Below are 22,180 nucleotides of genomic sequence, written 5' to 3'. Positions count from 1 at the left end.
GTAGTAGGTACCTAGTATATGTCTAAGTTATACCTATACCTATATGGTTAATCTAGCATCCAACGAATGAACCAACCAACCGTAAGAATCAAATTAAACAGGTTATAAAATTTAGATTTTTATTTACTAAATCAAAGCTATATAATTCTCTCAAATAAGAAAGTAACAACAAAATTAACAAACATATTCACTTATTGGATTTCTAAGTCACAAAGCAAGATGGTAAAATATCAACCCAACCCACACCATAAAAACATAAAACAGGCACACACTTTTCACATAATATAAAAATATATAGGTATGTAATTAAAGTAAAATATTGCATAGTAAACACCTACGCAAAAGTGAATGACAAATCTGAGTAAAAGTTTACTAGTGGTAAAATACATTATTTTTTTTCAGTATTTATAGATGAATTTACATGAACATGGGTCTACCATTATTATAAATCATTTTACTTTGATTTAAAACACTTAACTCATTATGGACCCATGTTAATGTATTGCAGTATGTATTGGTATTCTCTACACAAACCTAATGAGATCAGTTATCTCCTAAGTATGAGATCTTTTAATGGTAATACTCAAACCCAAAAAATACTAAATGGCTATTGGTACAAAAATAAACCTGTATTTAACTTTGTCTCTTTTAAATGGACTTTGCTAACATAATACATACAAACAGCACACTTACTGCAAAATATTCTACAACACAAATTGAACTTTAAAAAGAATTGCATCTGTGACTTAGAAAATAAACTCCATTATTAGACATATTAAAACAGGAGGTACTTATAGTATAAGGTAACCATGAAAAATGGTTTATAAAAATTATGAGTTATTCTCACACACAAGATCACCATAGCATGTTAGCTTCCTACAGTAGACCTTGAATTTTATTATTAGTGTTGATTTTATATTGCCTTTAAAATTATACTAAATGAATTTGTCCTCAAACTATATCCAATGAGTTAACCTAATTTACTCAATAAAAAGAGAATTTTTGTAATATTAATTTGTACCCATTCCAAAATTTGAGCAATTCAAGGATAAAATTTAGAAACAAATTTAAATGACCAAGGTACAAGTGACATAGGTACCTTTTTACTATACTTTTACTACACACCTAATGTACACACAGATTCATCAACTGAAAGGCTAGGAACGTCCACATTTAGCATTCTACACATACACATGCAAAATGAATGGTGTACCGATTCACATTTAAATACAATCAAAAGGGTTCAGCATACAATGTGTCAGAAATAGCATGTCCACAAAGAATGGTAGCTTCACCACACATCTACATGTACATAGAAAATGGGTTTTACATGACTGTAATTACTGTTAAATATGGTTATGCAAATGTTACACTATTCACTGTATCACATTCTTAAATATCAATAACATTCAGTAGTTATTATTACTATAAATATAATTTAATTGGTGTAATCAAATCACATTTAAAATTTAGTGCAGCATAGGGCTGCTGTGTCATTCGTCGACTTGGAGCTTTTGTATACGATTTGAGACACAGTCCATGTCCTGGGAGGGGTCGGAGCTGGCGGCGGAGTCTGACAGGTTGAGGTTCTCGAGCGACTGGCAGCGCTTGGCGGGGGTGGAGGGCGCGGGGGGGCCGCTGGTGGACGCGGTGGGCTCCAGCGGGTGGTGCTTGAAGTCGCGCGCGTCGGCGTCGCCGGGCAGCGCGTCCGAGTTCTCGCTCTTGGTCCGGTGCCGCGCGGGCAGGATGTACGGGCACAGGCGGTTCTTGGTGGTCGTCCTCCGCATGCAGTAGCCCACCGTCACGTTGGACACGTACCGCGTGTTGAGCCGCATCATGCAGTAGTCGGACTGCGCCTCATGCAGGAACTCCCGGCGCGCCTCCGTCACGGCGCTCAGCATGCCCAGCTCCTGCAGCGCGCGGTCTAGATTCTCCAGGTTCATGTGCTGGCGAGGTTTCTGCAAATTCACAAACTCATCTGTGATTCCTTCTGCGAGTATTAAGGTTAAATCTACATATTATATTGCCGAAATAATCGTTTTTACATACCCTTTTATCGACTTGACCGTATTTCATTTTGAGATGCACATGCAATTCACGAAATGAGCACCAAGATCCATGAAAACAAACATCACAAAAAAGTCATAATAAAATTAAATGACAGTTGATGAGTATGGTGTGATATAGTTTTTATAAAGTGTTGCCTGAAACAAAATACTTTTAAAGCCATAGGTAAGCATCATAAACTTACAACGAGCATTATTACTCTAAGCAACGAGCCCACCACGACCTAAGCGGACAAGCGAAACATGAGGAAGACATTATCTTTGAGTTTTGAATCAAAATGCATGGAAGGTATAATTACGAAGTCAAAATGAGATCGAAATGGAATCAAGTCAAACGAGTCAAACACACTGAGGAAAAAAAACACTATGGTCAAACCATCAAACACTTGTCAAATGATGGACAAACGAAACGACACAATAAAAATAATATTTTCTTGGTTTTATGGATACCTACCTATTATTTAAAAGAAACGTAAGCACCTACCAGGAAAATAAAAATAACAGAAAATGGCTGAAATCTTAAAAGAATGGCTATCTGAACGATTACAAAAAACTATAACATGGGAAGCTGATGAATTTGGACTAATGATGAAAGATGGAAACATTATAGCAAAATTGCTTCTGAACTACAAAGTGATATCTGAAGAGCAGTTTTACCTAATGAGAACATGTGATAATATTCACGATGTACAAAATAATTGGAAGTATCTAAATGTATGGTTGCATAATATTGAAATATACTTATCTGACGTTGATCTTCATAATGTTATGGTGGGTAAAGGTTCTTCGTTACTTCGTTTGTTTTATAAGTTGTTTCTTCACCTGGATCGAAGGGATCGCACAGATTTTATAAAAAAAGAAAGAAAGGTGGTATCGAAACTGGTTGACAAAATGGAGCAAAGATTTAAAGTTGATATGGTTAAAGAAGAAGTAGACACTGTCGTAGACGATTTGTCAAAACCCCTTTTAGATGAAAAACATTTCATAGACTGGCAAAAACAGAAAGCTGAAAAATTAAAAGTCCAATACGACTACATACGATCAAAATACAAAAATAATATAGAAACATTAAAACAGTCCAAATTGCCGCTAAAATGCGTATCTACACCTATTGAAAATCAGTCAAAAACAGAACTCAAAAAATATAAAAAAGATATAGATATATTTGCAATGAAACATCCATGCAAATTTGAAAACTATACTTACGAGCAATTGATAGAACTAGATGCTTCGATAGAGAAACGGAAAAGATTACTTATTGATACCGACTGGGCATCTAATTATATGGAACATTTACATACAAAACTTAACAACAAGACAGATTCACAAGAGTTCCAGGAACAAATGAGAAACGTTATTAGCGGTTCTTTATGGGAAAAATCAATAGCTGATGAGGAAACAAAGTTTGATAATGAAATTGCAAAAAAAGTAATTAAGTTATCTCAATTTGAAAGACAAATGTGTACTCAGATAATGGAAACTAAACAACAGGCACGGAACTTGACTTTAAGTAGAATAAAAGCAGAGCAAGAGTTTACGGAGCAAAGAGATCAACAATTCTCACAATTTTTAGATAATATTAAAGAACAGTTACGACTAGAAGTAACAGAAATAGATTTTGAGAAAAAGAGAAATTTGGCACTTCATAGGAAATTATATGCGGATAGAAAGAAAAAGAAAGAAGAGCTATACTACAATATATGCTATGAGACTGTTCTTGCTTTAGTAGATTATGCCACTATATATTCCTTTCACAAAAAAATATTTGAAGGTGATGTCCCGAAGCATTTCATTAATGAATGGAAAACAACATTCTTTAAGCATCAACCTATTTTCGATGTTGTTGGCTCTATGGAAGATATTTTCAAAGACCAAGAAGATGAAGAGGAGATTATACCAGAGGAAGATGAAATATTTAGACTCGAACAGGCCCGTCAAGAAGCATTAAACAATGAAGAGTTCAATGAATACCATGGATATAGTGGACCATGGTTTTTACTGGAACTTATACCAAACTTTGAGCCTGAATCTGAAGAACGTAGATTTGAAAAATTAGGAGGAAAAATTATGGCGCACGTTGTTTATACATTGTTAGATATGAAATACCCTCATCCTCCAGCGAGATTGCCTTTGGATATTCCTGAATATCCTGTACGTTCACTGTTGAGAGGAATACCAGACAACGCATTAACTGTGCCATTACAAAAATTGCTGGATTTTCGAAGAATTCGTGTTATTAGACTAGAGACTGCGATTATTTTTTGTCTTCAAACTTACAAAGCAGAAATGGTAGGAAGTAAAGATGTAGAATTTGCTTTTGATAAACTTTTGAGTGCAGCACCCACTAAAGAAAGCAAGGATCTAGTAAATGCAGTAATGACTGAAGGTGATTTCATAAAAAAAGGTAAAGAAATCCAACCTATAGGTCCCATTCCACCGAACACAAAACAAACTCAAACGCCTAAAACCATACCCGAAGAAGATATTGTACTATCGACAGCTGCAGAGCTTGGGAAATATACTTATGAATCTTTAAGTTTTGGAGAGACTTTGACTGATTATTTACTATGTGCAATTATTGGTGAATATATCAAAAATCAAAGAGATATAAATGGCTTTGTTATAATAAATTATCCAATGTCGTATCGCCAAGCTCAAATACTAGAGGAAACTTTTTCTGGTGTTGCACCACCAGACCAAGAAAACATAGAAGAAAGTGACGATACTTATATGGAAGAGGTTATTATGAAACATGAAAATAAAGAAAATGACTTATACCAGAAGATAAGAACATCCCGACTCTTTAGTGATCCTCATAAAAATAAAATCCAACAACCATTTCAAAGCTATTTTACATCTTATATCAAATTAAAACCAACAGATGATATTCTCAAAGAAGAAGTTATTTGGAATCTGACTCCAGAAAATTCTGAACTTATAGATAGATTTTATTCAATATTGGGTTTGAACTACAGTATTTATTACGAAATCCTACAGAGGGAAGTTTTGTCTCAAATATGCTGGTATATAATTGGGGATATGTCTATACCTCTAGACCAGCATCGTGAACTTTTTGGTGAAAATGTATTAAGTACATTGGATTTAAAGTCATCTGATGATAAACGTGCTAAAAGTAAAACAGTTAAACCGGAAGCAAAATCAGCTTCCGCAAAATCTACGGGTAAGGCAAATAAAGGAAAGAAATCCAAGAAACATAGAACTTCCGTTATGGAAACTGAACCGCAAATTGAACCAGAGCTTGAACAATTGATTGAACCTGGCTCTCTTCAGGAGTTACTTGGAGAGGTTGGTGAAAGCAACCCTGAAAATAATGAAGAAATATTATCTACTAACATTTCAGAAGATATAAAAATATTGCCAGGTGATGAAGATTGGGAGTATGTGATTTTACCAATTTCAGAACCATTAGCTATTTCAATGGCTACTTACTGGGAAATGGCAGAAAAAGCATATATAGATGATTTAGAAGAACTTTTTTTCGCTAAGCGCATGGTTATAAACTCGATAGTACCATACAGTAATTTTTTAATGCATAAAATAAATCAGATTGTTTTAATGTCGTCCTTAAAACAAGAGCTTGTTATAGCATTTCAAAAGAAATACAATGACTTTGAAGATGATTGGAGACTTAATAATGTGGCCAAAGCTGAATGGCATTGTCGAGTTAAAGAACTGCAGACAGTTCTGTATAGTATTACTGACGAGAGAAAACAGTATGCTGAAAGTCAAAAACAAGAACTTGTGTATAATAACTGGACGGCTGAGGAGCTTACTTCTTTAGTAAATACGTATATATCATGTATGCAAACCGAATTAAATAGGTAAGTAAGTTGAACAACTTTTTCGTTATCAACTCATTTCAAGTTTATCACTTATTTTTCACTGTTAATAATAAGTTTATAGCTATGGCCATGCTATGGCTTCTAAAACCCATTATATTATAGACTTTAAATATTATTTGTACAAAATTACAGTAAGTTGACTAGATTTTTCTCTCCTATTTCTTATTCAACTCATGTTAAGGTTAAAATCGAATAAATATGGTACCTAAATGGTTTTATCTTTTGTTTGTTACAGATTTTTTGTGAGTTATCAGCTAATGCACGATTTTTACTTTTTAATGATTAAAAATATACCTGCCAGTGATAGGATATCATCAAAAGAGCTCACAAAGATTGTAAGAGACGTACAAGATTCTCCGAATATGAAAAAAATTGTAGAAGATAAAGTTTATAAGCGAGCAAAATCCTTGTATACTGATGTATTAATGACGGACACCAGCATGGATACTCAAAATAATCCATTTTATGAAATTTTGGAGGACAATGTTAATCTGGCTATTAAACATATTAATGATGCTAACAATAACTACAGGGCATTGATAAGTAAGGAATACCTGGAACTTGCACATGTTTCATCAACCAATAAGAAAAAAACAAATTTATCCGGCTTAGATGAAATAACTCCAGAGGAGGCACATATAAGTAACACAATGAAATGTTTAGATGAGTGGACTATGGGCATTAACGGGGAGATGTTTCGAGCATCGTTGAGAATTTTCGCCTTACAGAATAAATGTAATCAAGATTTGAGACTCTTTAATGATCATATGAGCAGGACATTCAATAACATTCAAAATACTATTAACAAAAGCTATAATAATGAAATAAAATCTATAGATCGACTTTGCAAGTATTTCAGCTATGCTATTGAAGAAGGAAAAAAAGTTCATGAAAATGTTACACTCGAAAACGACACTTTAATTATTGATCCTAATATTCTAAGCCTTGAAAAACTGGAGACGGAAATTCCTAAAGTCGAAAGAGAAGTCGTCAGTGACAAAGATTTTAGGATGTGCCAGCTCGCCAAACTTCGAGATCAGTTTAAAATATGTGCTCCAACTGGTCTGGCTCTTCAACAGGAATTTGTCTACCTTCTCCAAGACTTTGTTATGTATGGAAAAGAGTCATGTGACGGCTCCATGTTCCCTGAAAATTGGCAAAAACTCGATCCAGAAAATATACCAATATTAGTACAACTATTATTTGGAGACTCCGCGTACATCGATTGGAGGGATTTTCTTATATATTGTATGAATATTCGATACCCTACCATTGACGAGATTTTAGAAACTCGTCATATGTTTAGATGTCAGGATAAAAACTCGAATGAAACTCTCAGCCGAGATAATTTTCTGGAAGATAAATTATGGTTTGAAGATCTATTTGATACTGAAGATAGTAGAGCTCAGTTACGAAAATTGTTGTTGAAGCATTTTCTTTTTGAGTTATTTGAAATATCGCCCAATATAATTAATTATTCCGCTTTTCTACTAGCATTTTGCAAACATGCAGATCCAATTGAAGGTTTTTCTATGGCTATATCCTTGGCTACTGGGAAAAAGACATGTGTGAAATTAGATGAATGTGAAGAAGTCATCTGTAAACAAATAAATAGAAAACGCCATCTGGATGCAAGTCTTCAATGTGCTCATGAATGTGCTAAAGAGTTTATTGATACGCTTATTGAGAATGTTGTAGAGTCTTGCGAAGGTTTCGTTGTATCGGAGATTACAAACGCTGAATCCACATCGAAATCAAACAAAATGGAGAAGAAAAATAAATCTAAGATGAAAGTTTCGTCATCACAAAGTGCGAGAAGGCCAAAAGAAAAGAAAGTTGAGTCTAAAATATTTCATTCTGCTCCTGACGTATTGAGTACATATATTTGCGATCCTTGTGAATTACCACCATCTGATAAAGTTTATGAAGAAGGAATCGAAGAAACTATAAGTGTGTCAGTTGAAGAAGATTCTAATATAGCCTATAGCGTAAATCAGGATGTTATATGGAAGGTTCTAGAAATCTGCTTACCATGGCACTTTGTACTTACACCGGAATTGAAAAAGACACCATACCGAGACCAAGTACAGCAAGTAATGACAATCCTGCAGAATGACACAGTAGATGGTACTATACACATTAGTAAATTCGTCAAAGAAGTGACAATTTGTAAACTGTTGTTTAAGGTAAAGAAGTTTGCATTGGTTGATTTCAATCATGTGATATTTGAATTAATTACACAGATATCTCCGGATTCTAAAGAAGAAGAACACATTGAATAAGAAAATAGGTAACTATTACAGATTAGTAGGTATATTTTAATAAACTTTTTATGGAGTAATTCAGAATAATATGTCACCCTATTTGCCTTACACTAATTAGCCTATTTCAATAACCCTGTTTATTCCTTATTTTATTATACTTATCGAAATGTATGTATGCTTATACCTAATGTTCATAATATTGGTAGTCATACCTACCTCCTTATTTTAATTAAATAATTTCTTTCACCTGCTTCTTTTTATAAATAAATCCCATCTTATTAGGTATAAATATAAGCCTCGTAAAATGTTGGTGAATGTGCAAGTTTAAAAATCACCCTTACCTGGGTAATTTTAAACTATAATGTGGCAAGTTACTTGGCGACCCTCCTTGCGGGGTGAAAGAAGTGGCGGGGGCGAGGTAGCAAGACATGCTACACACGTAGAAAAGTGTGCCCGGATTAATCTCGCGATAGCTTGTAACTATTTCTGACGTAAGTAAAATTTTATTCTATGAGTGTTCCCGTAAATGTCATATTTAGCTTAAAATTTATAGTTTGACAGCATTAAAATTTGGATGTTTACCTTCAGAATATCTACCAATTTGAATTTATTTATGTAAAAGTGTTTTATTTAATAAATCAATTTCCATGACACTTTCATGTTCACTCTCTGTTTGAACTTGTTCATCGTCGTCGTCATCCTCATCTTCATCAAAGTTTTCATTAACTTCAATTATAAATCTAAGATAAAAACCAAAAAACATTATACCTACTTTGAAGTATAATGTACTAGAGTACGCCAGTCATATTAGTTCAGTGTACACCTATAATATTTTATGTTTAATTTACATTAAATTATAAATAAACAATAACATACCTGTCCAATACATCGTCAAATACTCTAAATACTCTCATCGTCTTAATTTTTTATGACATGGTCGTCACAATTTTTCCACTTTTCAGGCGAATAATTAGAGAAAAGCAACTCTAAGTCTTTTATCTCTTTATCTAAGTTAGAGTCAATCGACGTTCTTGCGAGCTCGCCTTTCACGTACCGCCACACAAGTTCAATAGGATTTAATTCCGGGTGGTATGGGGGTAGGCAAAGCACGATATGACCATTTTCTTTCAAAATTTCATCAATTTTGTAATTTTTCTCTGTGTTTTGCTCATTAATTACTTTCATTAAATCACATAAATTTTGGTTGCTTTCCTAGTTACAAGAACTGACAACTGACGCACTGTCATATGGACTCTTCGTCTTTGTTGTTTACTTTTTCGTATCTGACTGCGCAGTACCATCCTTTAGCCGCGTAGCATGACTGATCCGGTACGCTGTTCTACAAGAAGCCCCTATATTGAGACATTATACGATTTGTTGTTTTTAACGTTATTTTGTTGACGAATTATAGATACCTAATAATAATATAATGATAATATTAAAAAGGCCTCAACACTCATCCTAAGACTAATGGTCTCAGGATCAATGATCTCATGTGGGTCGCACTCAAATTATGACAGACTATTAAGACATGTGGCTGCCTCGGCTGCGCGGCCGAGACTGCCGTAAAAATGACATGCAGTGCACGCGTTGCCCTTCACCGCTACCCCTCCCGCTACCCGCTGTCGTCTTGGGTACCTCGTCCCCTCCGCGTCTTTCACCCCGCAAGGAGGATCGCCAAGCAACTTGCCAATCTATAGAGCATAGAGTTAACTCTCGGAAATGCTCTCAAATAATGTACCTGTTTTCACTTTAGTGCCCCATCTTGCATAGCCTTTACAGCAAAATTTAATTTTAAGCTTGCCACCCTAAATTTGACGTTTGAGTTTGACAGTTCACGCTCCCGATTTCGCCTTGATGACAGTCCGTCAGTTGAAATTTTGCGGTGTGAAGAGAGGAGAGTAGATTGTGCAATTTTGCTCGTTTTCATCATAAATATTCTTCGCAGTCGGAAAATTTTACTTTCACTGACAATAAACTCTAGAATTCGCATTTCGGTTCTTCTCACATCTATTCCTGGACATCGGTTTATTGAAATAATTAGTGAACAATAGTGTAGTTTTTCCATAACTGGTTTTTGTTTAATAGACTGCGGTTTTTGGCACGAGTTTTGCGGTAAATAACACTGAATGGTTTAAAAGGTAAGTGATTTTATTCACATTTCTTAAATTTCTAGTCAAATATTTTCGCCTTATATTGGAAGGTATACAATTATGGCATTAAGTAAATTTGGAAATTCCCTAATATTTTCATAAAAGACACCATCACAACTAATCTGTCCTTTAATAGTACCTATGTTAAAGTACTTCCATACTTCTCTGCAGTTTTTATAACTTTGTACCTATTGCAAACTCTTTTTGTTTCCTTATAAGTGTTTATATTAGTATTTTGTAACTTTAACTTGGTTCTATGAAAGGCAAACAACAACCTTGCTTTTAAATGGAAGGGTAATAGTTATTTTGACATCAAGACTACTTGTTCTGTGACTGACATTATCAGCGGTCAACAGTAACTGTCTAAAGTTTGAACTAGGCTATGATGCTATTAAATTGTACAACATAAACTGTATGGTTGTAGGGTGTCCGTGTTCTTACTTACTAATTACTTGCTCAGTGACCAAGAGTGATTCTTGGCCTCCGATACAAGAGATTGTACCAGTTATCAGGTGGAAGACATTACTAAAACATACCACTTATACTTATAATATAAAAGTTTGTTTGTTATCCTTTCTGTCACTCTGCACTAAATCAATGGATCAGTTTAGTTTTTGTACAGAGATTGGTATAGGTTATTTTTTAATTCTTATTTATAAAGAAAAGACACATGTTTTAGGGGTCAGGTGACTCCCATGTTTCCCTTACAGACATAATACAAACTAAATTATTAAATGAAAGTATTTCCACTACATCTAAAGTTTGGATTTCTAGACATTAGTATCAATGAACCTTAAATAACAACCTTCTGCCAGGGTTACACTGCCTGTGATGAGGTGACTGATTTAGCAAAAGGTTAGATTGATTTAGATAACACATTATGTAATAATAATTATAGATTTATTTATTTATTGTGAAAAACAACAAAACATCTAATAAATCCGTATAAACCTGTAAAAATATTTTGGGTGCCCTTAAGATTTGTAAAATATTAAGCTTTAAATTTAAAAATATCCATAGGGAATATTTAAATAGAATATTTTCAAAATATATATATATAAATTTCTGTATTAGTTCATTCATTCTGAAGTATTTGCCATCTTTACTAAAGAACATCTTCTTTTTGCAGTACCCATCCCAAACTCCCTGATTCCAGAATCCTGATCAGAATAATGTAACCTACCCAGTGTTTCCTTACCCTTATCCCTTTAAAATATTAATAAAATCTGCATTTTAAATAGAGATATTTGTATTTATTAAATTTATTGTTTGTTTAAAAATAAATAGGTACGAAAAATAATATAATTTTATTCCAAGTAACATTTAATTTTTATTCTGAGTAAGTACCTATATAAATTTAAAATTTATATGAAAGCAAATTTAATATAATTACCTATATTGTATAAGTATTCATGAAGTCCTCAATAGTAGGCATACAGGGGGATACTTTTACTTGACGAAATTGCTACAAAGATTAACAACGCGGCCGCCGCGGCTGCGCTGATTACGACATTACGACAACTCTCGTGTTTCACCAAGCAAGAGTAGCCCCCAGGGGATCTATACTCTTAATTCTACCTCTTTAAAATATTAGATCAGACTCCCTATCGCGAAGTTGTTTTGACGACGATTTTCGGATTCAAATTGTACTGAAGTTGACACTAATTAAATTATGTACATCGTTTTGACTTCGCGATAGGCCCAAGATTATTCAACTTGATCTAAAATTATTTTAAAAACTAACCAGAGTATTTTTAGGATCAAACGTTTTCGATTAATCGTCGGGAAACGTACCTAATGGAACGGATTATCGAGTTTAGGCGAGCGGCCGGCGGCGGCGGCGGCGGCCAATTGACAAATCGATCCATTCGGTGCTTTCCTCAGGAAATTGAACGCCTTCGATGTTTGGTTCCCTTTCTAGAGCATTTTTTTCTGATGCATCAATTACTTAGTCATTAATATTTATATAGTTCCTCTCAGTACTAATTTAATATGCCTTATTATACGAATGCGCTGATGATATAAGTACGTATACATGTAGCTTATAGACTTCTTAGATATCGATCAATGACAGAAGTTGTACAACATTATTAAATCTTATCATTGTGTACTGATTGATGATAAATAAACGATTTAACGTTATCGAAATAGTATTACATAGTTAGATGAGAGATTTATTTGTGAATGATAAGAATTGATGATATCATAGCCTTTTTATCGGCGGTTGCCTCGGCGAGGCATGTTTTGGGCTTTCCTAGCACGCGAGCCATCATTCACATTGAAGGAACGACGGCGGCGCAAGCTTAGGGCCACTTGCACCAACATATTAAATCTAGATTTAGTGTTAAATCTAGATTTAATTTTTGGTGCAAGGGGCCTTTAGGCATTTACTGCCGTGGCGATGCCTCGACCTCGAGGCATGCTCGGCCGAGGCAACGTCAACGTCTCCAAACGTATATTTTTTATCCTTCTAGTTCACTATACAGGATAAGCCATTTAAATAAAATAGTTGTATTCCACTTGTAGAGCGTAGGGCAAAAACTAGCTAGGTACCTATCTACATACGCAAGTATAACTGTGCAGTAAAATATTATAAGTACATAAGAATCAACCTAACTACAATAGTTTATCCATCTGTAAGTGAGAGCTTAACTAGGCTTATAATACAACGGAATAACAGAACAAAAAGGTGGAAAATACCGCGATAGTTCTAGATTTCCAGTCATTGAGGACGAGCGGCGTCGGCGGCAGTGCAAAATGGCCCCAATGTCGTAACCTCAAGGTGTGAATTGGTCAAGTAATGTAAATAATTGAAAGATCTTGTTCCTGACTCAGATATACCGGCAAGGACGTTACACCGAAGCTATTAATAGAATGATCAGGCGTTTATAACTCTACATTCTAGATGTTGCACGCATGTGCCTACTCTCAATTATTGGATAGTTCATACTAACTTTTACTAATAGTGTTATAAGTGGAAATTACAGTTGATGAGGTCCCTGTTTGTTGTTGTGATTGTTTTTTATTTTGGCATTCCCGCATTTCCACGCGAGCACATGGGATTCGAGGGACAAAAAGTAGCCTATAGGGTATTTCTTAAAAAAAACAAAAAAAAAAAATTTTTTTAAAACTTTTTTTTAATTTTTTTTTATTAATGTTATTGGAAAGTGTATTGAAAATAATGAATTTTAATATCTTCAATCGAGCTTAACAGGCTTTGCAAGGGGTAGAAAATGAGGTGTGAAAGTATGGTTGTGACAATTTAAATTCCTTGTTTAAAATTCGACTTTATGACTGATGGCGTAAATCTCATTTTCAATATTCCAAATCAAAGTTTTCACAGAAATAAAATTAAAGTTTGTGCCTTCAGAATAACTATATATTTTTTTTTATTAGGTAGTTACGTCACATCCATGTTCGACATGGATGTGACATGTTAAAACATGTCACGACCATGGCCTCAGAAAGCTATGGCTGTGACTGCCATGGTTGTGACATTTTCGCACCGTGCCTGACATTATTTTAAAATTCGTCATTATTTTTGCAATTTGTTACTTTTATCTGTAAGTACATTGTTTGAGTTATAAATTACGAAAAACAAACTGACAATACAGTTGAGCTTACCTTATATAACTTGAACACGGTCTGGACAGGTTCAGAGTGTTAATTTATAAAATAAAACATAAAAAAAATTATTCATTTACACTCCACCATTCATGCCGGCCAAGAAAGGGTAGGTCATACAGTGTTGATATAGCAGAAAAATATATAGTTACAGCAGATACGTGTCGCAAACTTCTACCCTTTTTTCAAGTGTAAATATTTCGAGCCACGGCTGTGACAAAAAAACATCAGACAAACTTTACGAAAGGTTTTGGTTTAAACTTACTTAGCTAAACAACATGAAATATATGTATTGTGATAAGTTAATTGCATATAAAATGATTATATAATGTTTTTTTGTCTGAAAAAGCACCAATTAATTCCAGAAAAATATTTTGTTGAGTAATTCGGTGAGCGGACATCGCACGGCTGTGACATTTTGGGGGGGATATTGATATCTATAAATACAAGGCTTATGTATTTTAATGCATAATTAACTTGCCTGTATGATAAAAAATATGATTTACTGTTTTAATTCATACCTAACAACTATGAGTGCTTCCAGCTAGGCGATTCTTACGTAAGACAGTATTTTTTATAAGAATAAGAAATACCCTATAGCACTCTTGGATGCCGTAGCATTATAATGGAGAAATATTATTTCGCTGCTTTAAAACTATAGACCCAATTCGAAAAATATGATTGATGGAAAAGGTATCGGTTCAGTAGTTTCACACACATACACACACTGCCTCCACTCTTTATAATACTAGTGTCATCAGTAGAATCGGTCTTCGGGCGATATCCAATTAGTGCAGCGAACTTTACCGAGCGAACATACCTTCAAATTCAAAGGAATTTGAAATTACATCGGCATTGCATTGCGATTGGCCAATGGAATGCCGATGGAATGGAGTGATTGGTTACTGGGAGTCTGCGGTTGCTCCCAATTCGGTATGCAAACATAATTTTAAGTGATCCTGACTCTAAACCACCATTTGGTTACAAGGTTAATCTTCCATCTATTGTTTCATTATTTCTACCCTGTCTACCAAAACCACAGCTTTTGTCTTCTTAGCTATTGGTAGTAAAACTAATGGCTGCTAAAGGTTAAAGACACACATTTAAAATTTAGTATTTACCTAATGTCAAATCTTAAATTTTGAATGTGGAAAATAAGATAACAAAAACATAAGATATCATTAGATAAAAAAAAATGCTAAAAAAAATTGTATGCTTTCAGAATTGTTACCTCCAATGCATTTTTTTTTAAATTCTGTTTGTAGTAAGACTAGTAAGTCATATTTATTTAATCCACAATCAGTCTTTATCATAGTATAAACCGTTCGTCAGTATTATCTCTAGTATACCATACCATGCTATTAAACTTATAAAATATATATTTTATAACCAACAACACAAAAAGTATTAGATGATCCGGTTAGCCCATAGACTTTGTGCCAATTTCACCATTCTCTGTTAGAGCATAACCAGGGAGTAATGGTTAACTTTTGACACATATGTCATGAATTTTATATGGAGATGACGTTTAATTTATAATTCAATCCCTGTCGGTTAGATAACCGAGAATGGTGAAATTGGCACTTAGTATAGTATATAATAAGTCTATGGGTTAGCCTACCCTACACAGAATGGAGTAAAAGATTACGTGCCGGTAACACTGGCGATTAAATTAGTCTAATCTGTATTCCTGGCACAAACCTAGCTCAGTACCGACAGACATAAGGAACTACAGAACCGATCCACCTGATTGTATTAGGCACTCTACAAATCCAATCTACTGGAATACCATTACAATATAGGAAACTAATTCGTCGATTCAACTCGCTTCTCGAGAATGATAGTTACAATAGAATAGGATACTACTTTATCGACTAAAAATAACACAAATAACAATTTACCTATACAGTGGAGTTAAAGCAATAGGCGGCCTTATTGCTAAAAGCGATCTCTTCCAGGCAACCTTTGGGTGGAGGAATGGCTCATGTTTAAGATATGATGTTGTACCTGCGTCCGGTGCAGAACCTGGGCTGGTAGCACAGGGTGAATTTAAGATGTGATATAAGTTTTGCATCGCGCTCACTCACATCGCGCAGCCTCAAGAGCGAGCGCGACGGAGAACCTTTGTCACGTCTTAAATGCACCCCGTACTAGCCCTTCTGAAAGTGAGCCTGGGTAGCTGGGTACCACGGTGACCAACTCTATTTCAGCTCTTTCTAAACGTTGAAGAAGATTATCTAAAAAATCTTTGAGCAGAACTTAAGTTTGTCCATCCATTATCAGTCCGTAATCGTCCAATCCTGGACATAGGCAAATTCAAATTCAAATGGTTTAATCGACGTAAAATTTTACAATTATTTGTCGATAGTCATCTACCACCATTTCACAAAGGCCCCGTCATTGAGAAGGAAAGAAATGGCGAAAGAAACTCCTCGAGCATCTTTTCAACTTTTTCCTTATAATCTATTACAATTTTTACTTATATCTAGTACCTACAATTTTACTTAAGTACCTATATCCATTTCATTTTTTCAATAGCCTTAGCTGAGGTGGACAAGACCACGCGTTTTTGTCGTTTAAATAATAATTTATACTATAGTAAGCTTTACTACATAATGTAGCTTTAACATAATTCTTAAATTTTTGCTCAGTAAGGTTTATTGCTTCATTTGATAATTTATTATAAAAGCGTATACAGTTCCCCATGAATGATGTGTTTGTTTTCGAAAGTCTGAGTGTGGGGAAAAGCAACTTATTTTTCTGGTCTCAATACCGTGAGTGGCTCCTACTTTACTAAATGAATTTAAGTTTTTACGAACATACATAATATTTTCATAAATATATTGGCATGGAACAGTTAGTATACCTATTTCCTTAAACGTATCTCTTAATGAAATTCTAGACCCTAATACATATATGGCTCGAATTGCTCGTTTTTGCAGAACAAAGATTTGATTAATGTCAGCCGCTCGTCCCCACAATAGAATTCCGTAAGACATAACACTATGAAAATAACTAAAATACACAAGCCTGGCTGTATCTACATCTGTTAACTGTCTAATGGTTCTAACCGCATAAGCTGCAGAACTCAATCTACCGGCTATCCTCTCAATATGGGGTCCCCATTGCAACTTTGAGTCAATTGTAATACCCAGGAATACCGTTTCATTTACTAACTCTAGCTTATCGTTATTCAATGTCAAATATGTCTCTACTTGTCTTACATTAGGCAAAGTGAATTTAATACATTTTGTTTTCTTGGAGTTAAGAGCTAAATTATTTACAGTGAACCAATTAGCAACTATGGAAAGAGTACTGTTTGCATTGTCAAAATTGACTTCTTGTCGCTTCAACTTAAATATAAGTGAAGTATCATCAGCAAACAGTACTATCTCACATAATTTATCTACCAAAAACGGTAAATCGTTAACATATACAAGAAACAAGAATGGTCCTAAAATCGAGCCTTGGGGAACACCCATACTGACAGGACAGCCAGCCGAACGCACTCCATTTATGTCAACTAGTTGAGTTCTGTTGCTCAAGTATGATTCCAATAATTCATGCTTAAGTTTATGCTTACTTAGATTTACAGTTCTCCCATATTAATAATGCGCATGCAAATCTTCGCAAACTGTCGTATTCCCGGAAACACCCGAATCATTGAATCGTCGAGCCTTAAACAAAGCACTTGCATTTTGATTCTTGTTCGAAAGAAATAGTATCAATATCATGTGACACATAATCGAAAACAATTTGGGCGGTCGGTGGCTGTCACCGATCAGTCAAAGGTCTCAAGGTCAAGATCAATATTACTTTTGTGGAATTATAAAGAGCTGCAATTACACATCGTTCTTGTTATTTTTTTCAAATGTGAATTTAATTTCAACTTTAATTATTTTTGACGACGCCATATTATGAGGCACATTTAAGAATAAAATATACGTCACATTAATAGACTTCACTTTGCCAATAAACCCACACCCAAAATACCAAGTTTGTAATTGTAATATAATTGTGAATGATCAGCGCTGTAAATACTTTTGAACTGAGATTTTAATGTAAACATTTTTATTAATGTGAAATAATCAGTGCTGTAAATACTTTTGAACTGAGATTTAAAATTTTTAATGTAAACCTGTGTTTGAAATCCATTTCTCCTTATAATATAAACCTTGTGTTATTCAAACCTTCTTTCATCCATCTTTACATCAGCTTCAGTGTAAGACACTTGAAAAGTACCTACTGTAACATTTTCGAAGTAAATTTTAATATTATGGAATATTATGAATTATCGAATCAAATTTTGTTACTGATAAATTAATTATCTCTTTTAGCACCAATTACATAATTCTACTAAAATTTCATGAAGAAAATGCACTTAACCACTCTAAGGCCCGGGTCTCCTATTACGCGCCGTAGATCGCGTTCAGCGTCACGCCGTAGGCCGCGTCACAATGCTCACTACGTCTACGCGCCAACGTCGGCGTGTGAGGGAGACCGCATCAGTACATTTCTATAGTGAGCATCGTGACGCGGCCCACGGAGCGACGCTGGACGCGACCTACAGCGAAAATAGGAGACCCAGGCCTTAATACATAATAGTTTTCTAACGCTCGGGAATACGACCGTTGCCGAACAATGACGAAGATTTCTATGTGCATTATCAATTTTGGGGAACTGTACTGTAATCGGAATCTGGGCCTGACTTACTCTGCCATGTTGCATTATGTCATGAAGGCGTGTCAATCCCCCGGTGATCTCAGATATGTTGCCTACTGATTGATGTGTGTTGTAAAGTGTACAGGGAGTTGCAGAGGTGGTATATACCTACTTAGCAAAGGGGGCTTACTATTAGGTACTCAAGGGGTCATTCATTTCAGTATTTAGGTAAGTTTATTTTTGCACTGATACTCTATCTGGTTCGTAGTATTGTTTATCTAAGATTGTATACAGACCTTTAGTTCTTCTTCTTCTTCCTTGCCTTATCCTTATTTAGGGTCGGCTTTGTTGGTCATGTCACGCCATTTTACCCTATCCTCTGTCATATCCTCATTCACTCCACACTCTCTCATATTTTCTTTCACGCAATCAAGCCACGTCTTTCTTGGTCTTCCTCTCTTGCGCCTTCCTTCGGGTCTCATTTCCAACACTTTCTTTGTCACATAATCATCTTCTCTTCTCATGACATGCCCAAACCAAGAAAGACGATGGCTTTTCATCTTCTCCACTATAGGAGCCACTTTCATACTTCCCCTTATATACTCATTTCGTATTCTATCTTTTCTTGTAACACCACACATCCATCTCAACATTCGCATCTCTGTCACATGCATCCTTTTCTCATCGCATACTTTGGTTGCCCAGCACTCAGCCCCATACAACATCACCGGCCTTATGACGCTTTTATATATTTTGCCTTTGATCTTAATTGGCATCTTGCGATCACACGTCGTGCCGGTGAGTTGTTTCCATTTCATCCATCCTGCATTCATTCGTCTCGTCACATCCCTGTCAATACTTCCATCACTCTGTAGAAGGGAGCCGAGGTATCGGAAATCCTCACCTACTGCCAGTGGCGAGGTACCCAGAGATATCGACGCAGCTGAAGTAGGCCCTCCGAATTGACAGAACATATATTCTGTTTTGGTCCTACTCAGTCTCAATCCCACACTCTCTAGGGTATCTCGCCACTGGTTCAGTTGCACCTGTAATTCATCCCCACTCTCATCGACAAGCACGATGTCGTCTGCAAAGAGCATGCACCAGGGCGCCTCCTTCTGAATTGCAGATGTTAATGCATCCATTACCAATAAAAATAGGTATGGACTCAGGGATGAACCCTGGTGCACGCCTACTCTGACCTCGAACCTGTCGGTGACCCCGACCTTTAGTTTAGTTAGACCTTTAGTTGTCTGTTGAATAAAATAAAATAAATATACAATAATCGAAATTTTATAGAAACACGTAGGTAGTAACATCCGCGCCATACAAAATCGTTAACTTGTTTCTTCTTGTATGTAGGTTTTATACATCCAATCATGTCGATTTTAATTTTAGAGCTATCAAAACCTTAATTACTTTAATTAAAATTCGACTCTATGAATGTTCCGTATTTTTTATGATTGTTAACGTCATTTTTTGCTAGCAGAATTTATAGTTTGGCAGCGTTAAAATTAGAATTTCTGCCTTAAGAATTGATACCACTGTCTTTCTTTATCGACATAAATTGTGAATTTAGCCGTGTAGGTATTTCTTTTCTGTAATCTTAGAGATTTTTTATATTTTTAATTAAGTAGGTAGCTGTATTCGTATACTAATTAAATAATTTAACAGAAGGTCGAACCGTTCCTGAAAAGTGTTGTATAAAAGCGGGACCCCATTTTTTAAACCCAGGTGAATTAATTAAAACCCCTCGTAATTACGAAAAAAAACAAAGTAATTAACAAAATACCGTCTCGTACAAAATCATATTATTAAAAAAAACGGCCAAGTGCATTTCGGATTCGGTCTTGCGCACTAAAATGGTGTACCATAATCATGTTTTTTTACCCGCACCAAAAGTATTTCGTACCAAGTGTTTGCATGACACAATATATTATGTTTATCATAATTATGTATGTTGGAAAAAATATTTTGTAAGTAGTACTATTTTAATATGTACCTAATGGCTCATGGCCCTATACATAATAATTACCTATACTTTACCTACTTACCTATACATATAATAATACTGAGGGTGGATTCGTCCAAACTTCCTTTACACGAGAATAACTATACCGGAATAAAATTTATACGCGAGTAAATATCTGGGATAAGTACATTTGCATTCTACCAAGTTATACCATGATTAATTGAATGAACGAGGAACGAAACTGTAATGCAACTAAAATAAAAATATCTGCGTTTCAAAGCATACAATAGAAATGACATGTCATCTTAGTTTGAATGGATTATTATAGGATAAAATTGTTTATGTTTTAATATTTTATTCACTGTTGTTATTCTAAGAATTTGCCTTTTAACTTACTTTTGTTTATGTTTTGACAGATGTGTTTATATGTCATTATGACGGTTTTCTAATCAGCTGATGTGCTGCCGCCATTACAAAATTACTCTCGGATAAGCTCGTTACACGGTCAATTTTGGCGGTATAACATTTTACTCTTGGGATAAGCTACTTATCTTGGTTTCAGGTTTGGTAGAATGCAAAATCTGCTTACTCGCGAGTAACTGGTAGTTTACTCGTGAGTAAAAAGTTACTCGTCGTTGGTCGAATCCGCCCTGATTCATATAGTGCGATGTCACATAGTTGACATTCAATTGATATCAATCGATGGCCTCTTGGAATGCAGACCACGAACTGTCTATTTATAAGCGAAAACTCACCTGTCTAGCGAATTCTGAACACTAGAGTTATCTACCTAAGAGGTGCGATCACAGGATTCGAAACTACACTGAGGGTCACTTTTACCAAACGCTAAACGTATATAAAATAGTATTTAAATCAAATTTTAAATACATTTTGTACTAACTGACAGACGTATGACAGGCTAAGTACGTTTAGCGTTTGGTAAAATTCCACCTAACATGGAAAAAACAAATGTCACTTTGGGAACTAACAAATTTGCCTTACATTTTGACAGTGACAGTTGACGATACGCAACGTTAACGGAGGTTCGAAACTTGTGCTCGCGACTCGTATCAGACGTACGGTCAGCACAAGTAGTAAGTAGCTATACACTTCTGTACCTTGTCAAACTGACGAACCGTCAATGTTTCAATGAATTTATATGGCGGTTTCAGATTGATAAGGCACTAGTGTATAGCTACTTATGTAGCTGACTGTACCTAGCTTGGTAGCTTGATTTCCCAGTTGTAACTACCCGTGGGATTTCTAATTTTTATTCCTTTGTAAAAACATGATAAAATCCTCCCCCTGTCATCATCAGCCTATAGCAGTCCACAGCTGGACGTAGGCCTCCTAAAGGGAGCCACTGGATGCGATCTATAGCTTTCCGCATCCTATAACAACCAAGTCGTGACCCCATCTAGCCGGAGGGTGTCCCACACTACGTTTTCCTAATCGTGGTCTCCACTATTCCAGACCACGTTTACCCCCTGACAATAACAAGCTAAACAAAAAAGTGATATCGAATTCCTATCCTATCACAGGATTCGATTCTATTTTCGAAACTACACAAACATAT

General features: G+C 35.2%; 3 protein-coding genes across 3 annotated transcripts in view; 2 read left to right on the top strand and 1 right to left on the bottom strand.

The window, feature by feature from the left end:
* Positions 1 to 105: 105 nt before the first annotated feature.
* LOC105388346 lies at positions 106 to 2,186 on the bottom strand. The gene is made up of 2 exons (XM_011559234.3): positions 2,050 to 2,186; positions 106 to 1,958 (listed from the first exon to the last, which is right to left on the bottom strand). The coding sequence occupies exons 1-2, from the start codon at positions 2,074 to 2,076 to the stop codon at positions 1,494 to 1,496; spliced, it is 492 nt and encodes a 163-aa protein (XP_011557536.3). The 5' UTR covers positions 2,077 to 2,186; the 3' UTR covers positions 106 to 1,493.
* Positions 2,187 to 2,456: 270 nt separating this feature from the next.
* On the top strand, positions 2,457 to 8,439 carry LOC119693475 (sperm flagellar protein 2). Its single transcript, XM_038117062.2, has 2 exons — positions 2,457 to 5,908; positions 6,165 to 8,439. Exons 1-2 carry the CDS (start codon positions 2,574 to 2,576, stop codon positions 8,209 to 8,211), a joined length of 5,382 nt encoding a protein of 1,793 aa, XP_037972990.2. The 5' UTR covers positions 2,457 to 2,573; the 3' UTR covers positions 8,212 to 8,439.
* Positions 8,440 to 10,037: 1,598 nt separating this feature from the next.
* Positions 10,038 to 22,180, top strand: part of LOC105396078 (beta-1,4-N-acetylgalactosaminyltransferase bre-4-like) — a 153,903-nt gene continuing 141,760 nt past the window's right edge. The window contains exon 1 of the mRNA XM_038116771.2: positions 10,038 to 10,334. The gene's annotated coding sequence lies outside the window, so the exon portion shown is untranslated. The remainder of the gene's footprint in view (positions 10,335 to 22,180) is intronic.

This window comes from Plutella xylostella, chromosome 3 (genome assembly GCF_932276165.1).
Source record: "Plutella xylostella chromosome 3, ilPluXylo3.1, whole genome shotgun sequence".
In the NCBI taxonomy this organism is placed as follows: domain Eukaryota; kingdom Metazoa; phylum Arthropoda; class Insecta; order Lepidoptera; family Plutellidae; genus Plutella; species Plutella xylostella.
This window is presented reverse-complemented; position numbering and strand designations above follow the sequence as displayed.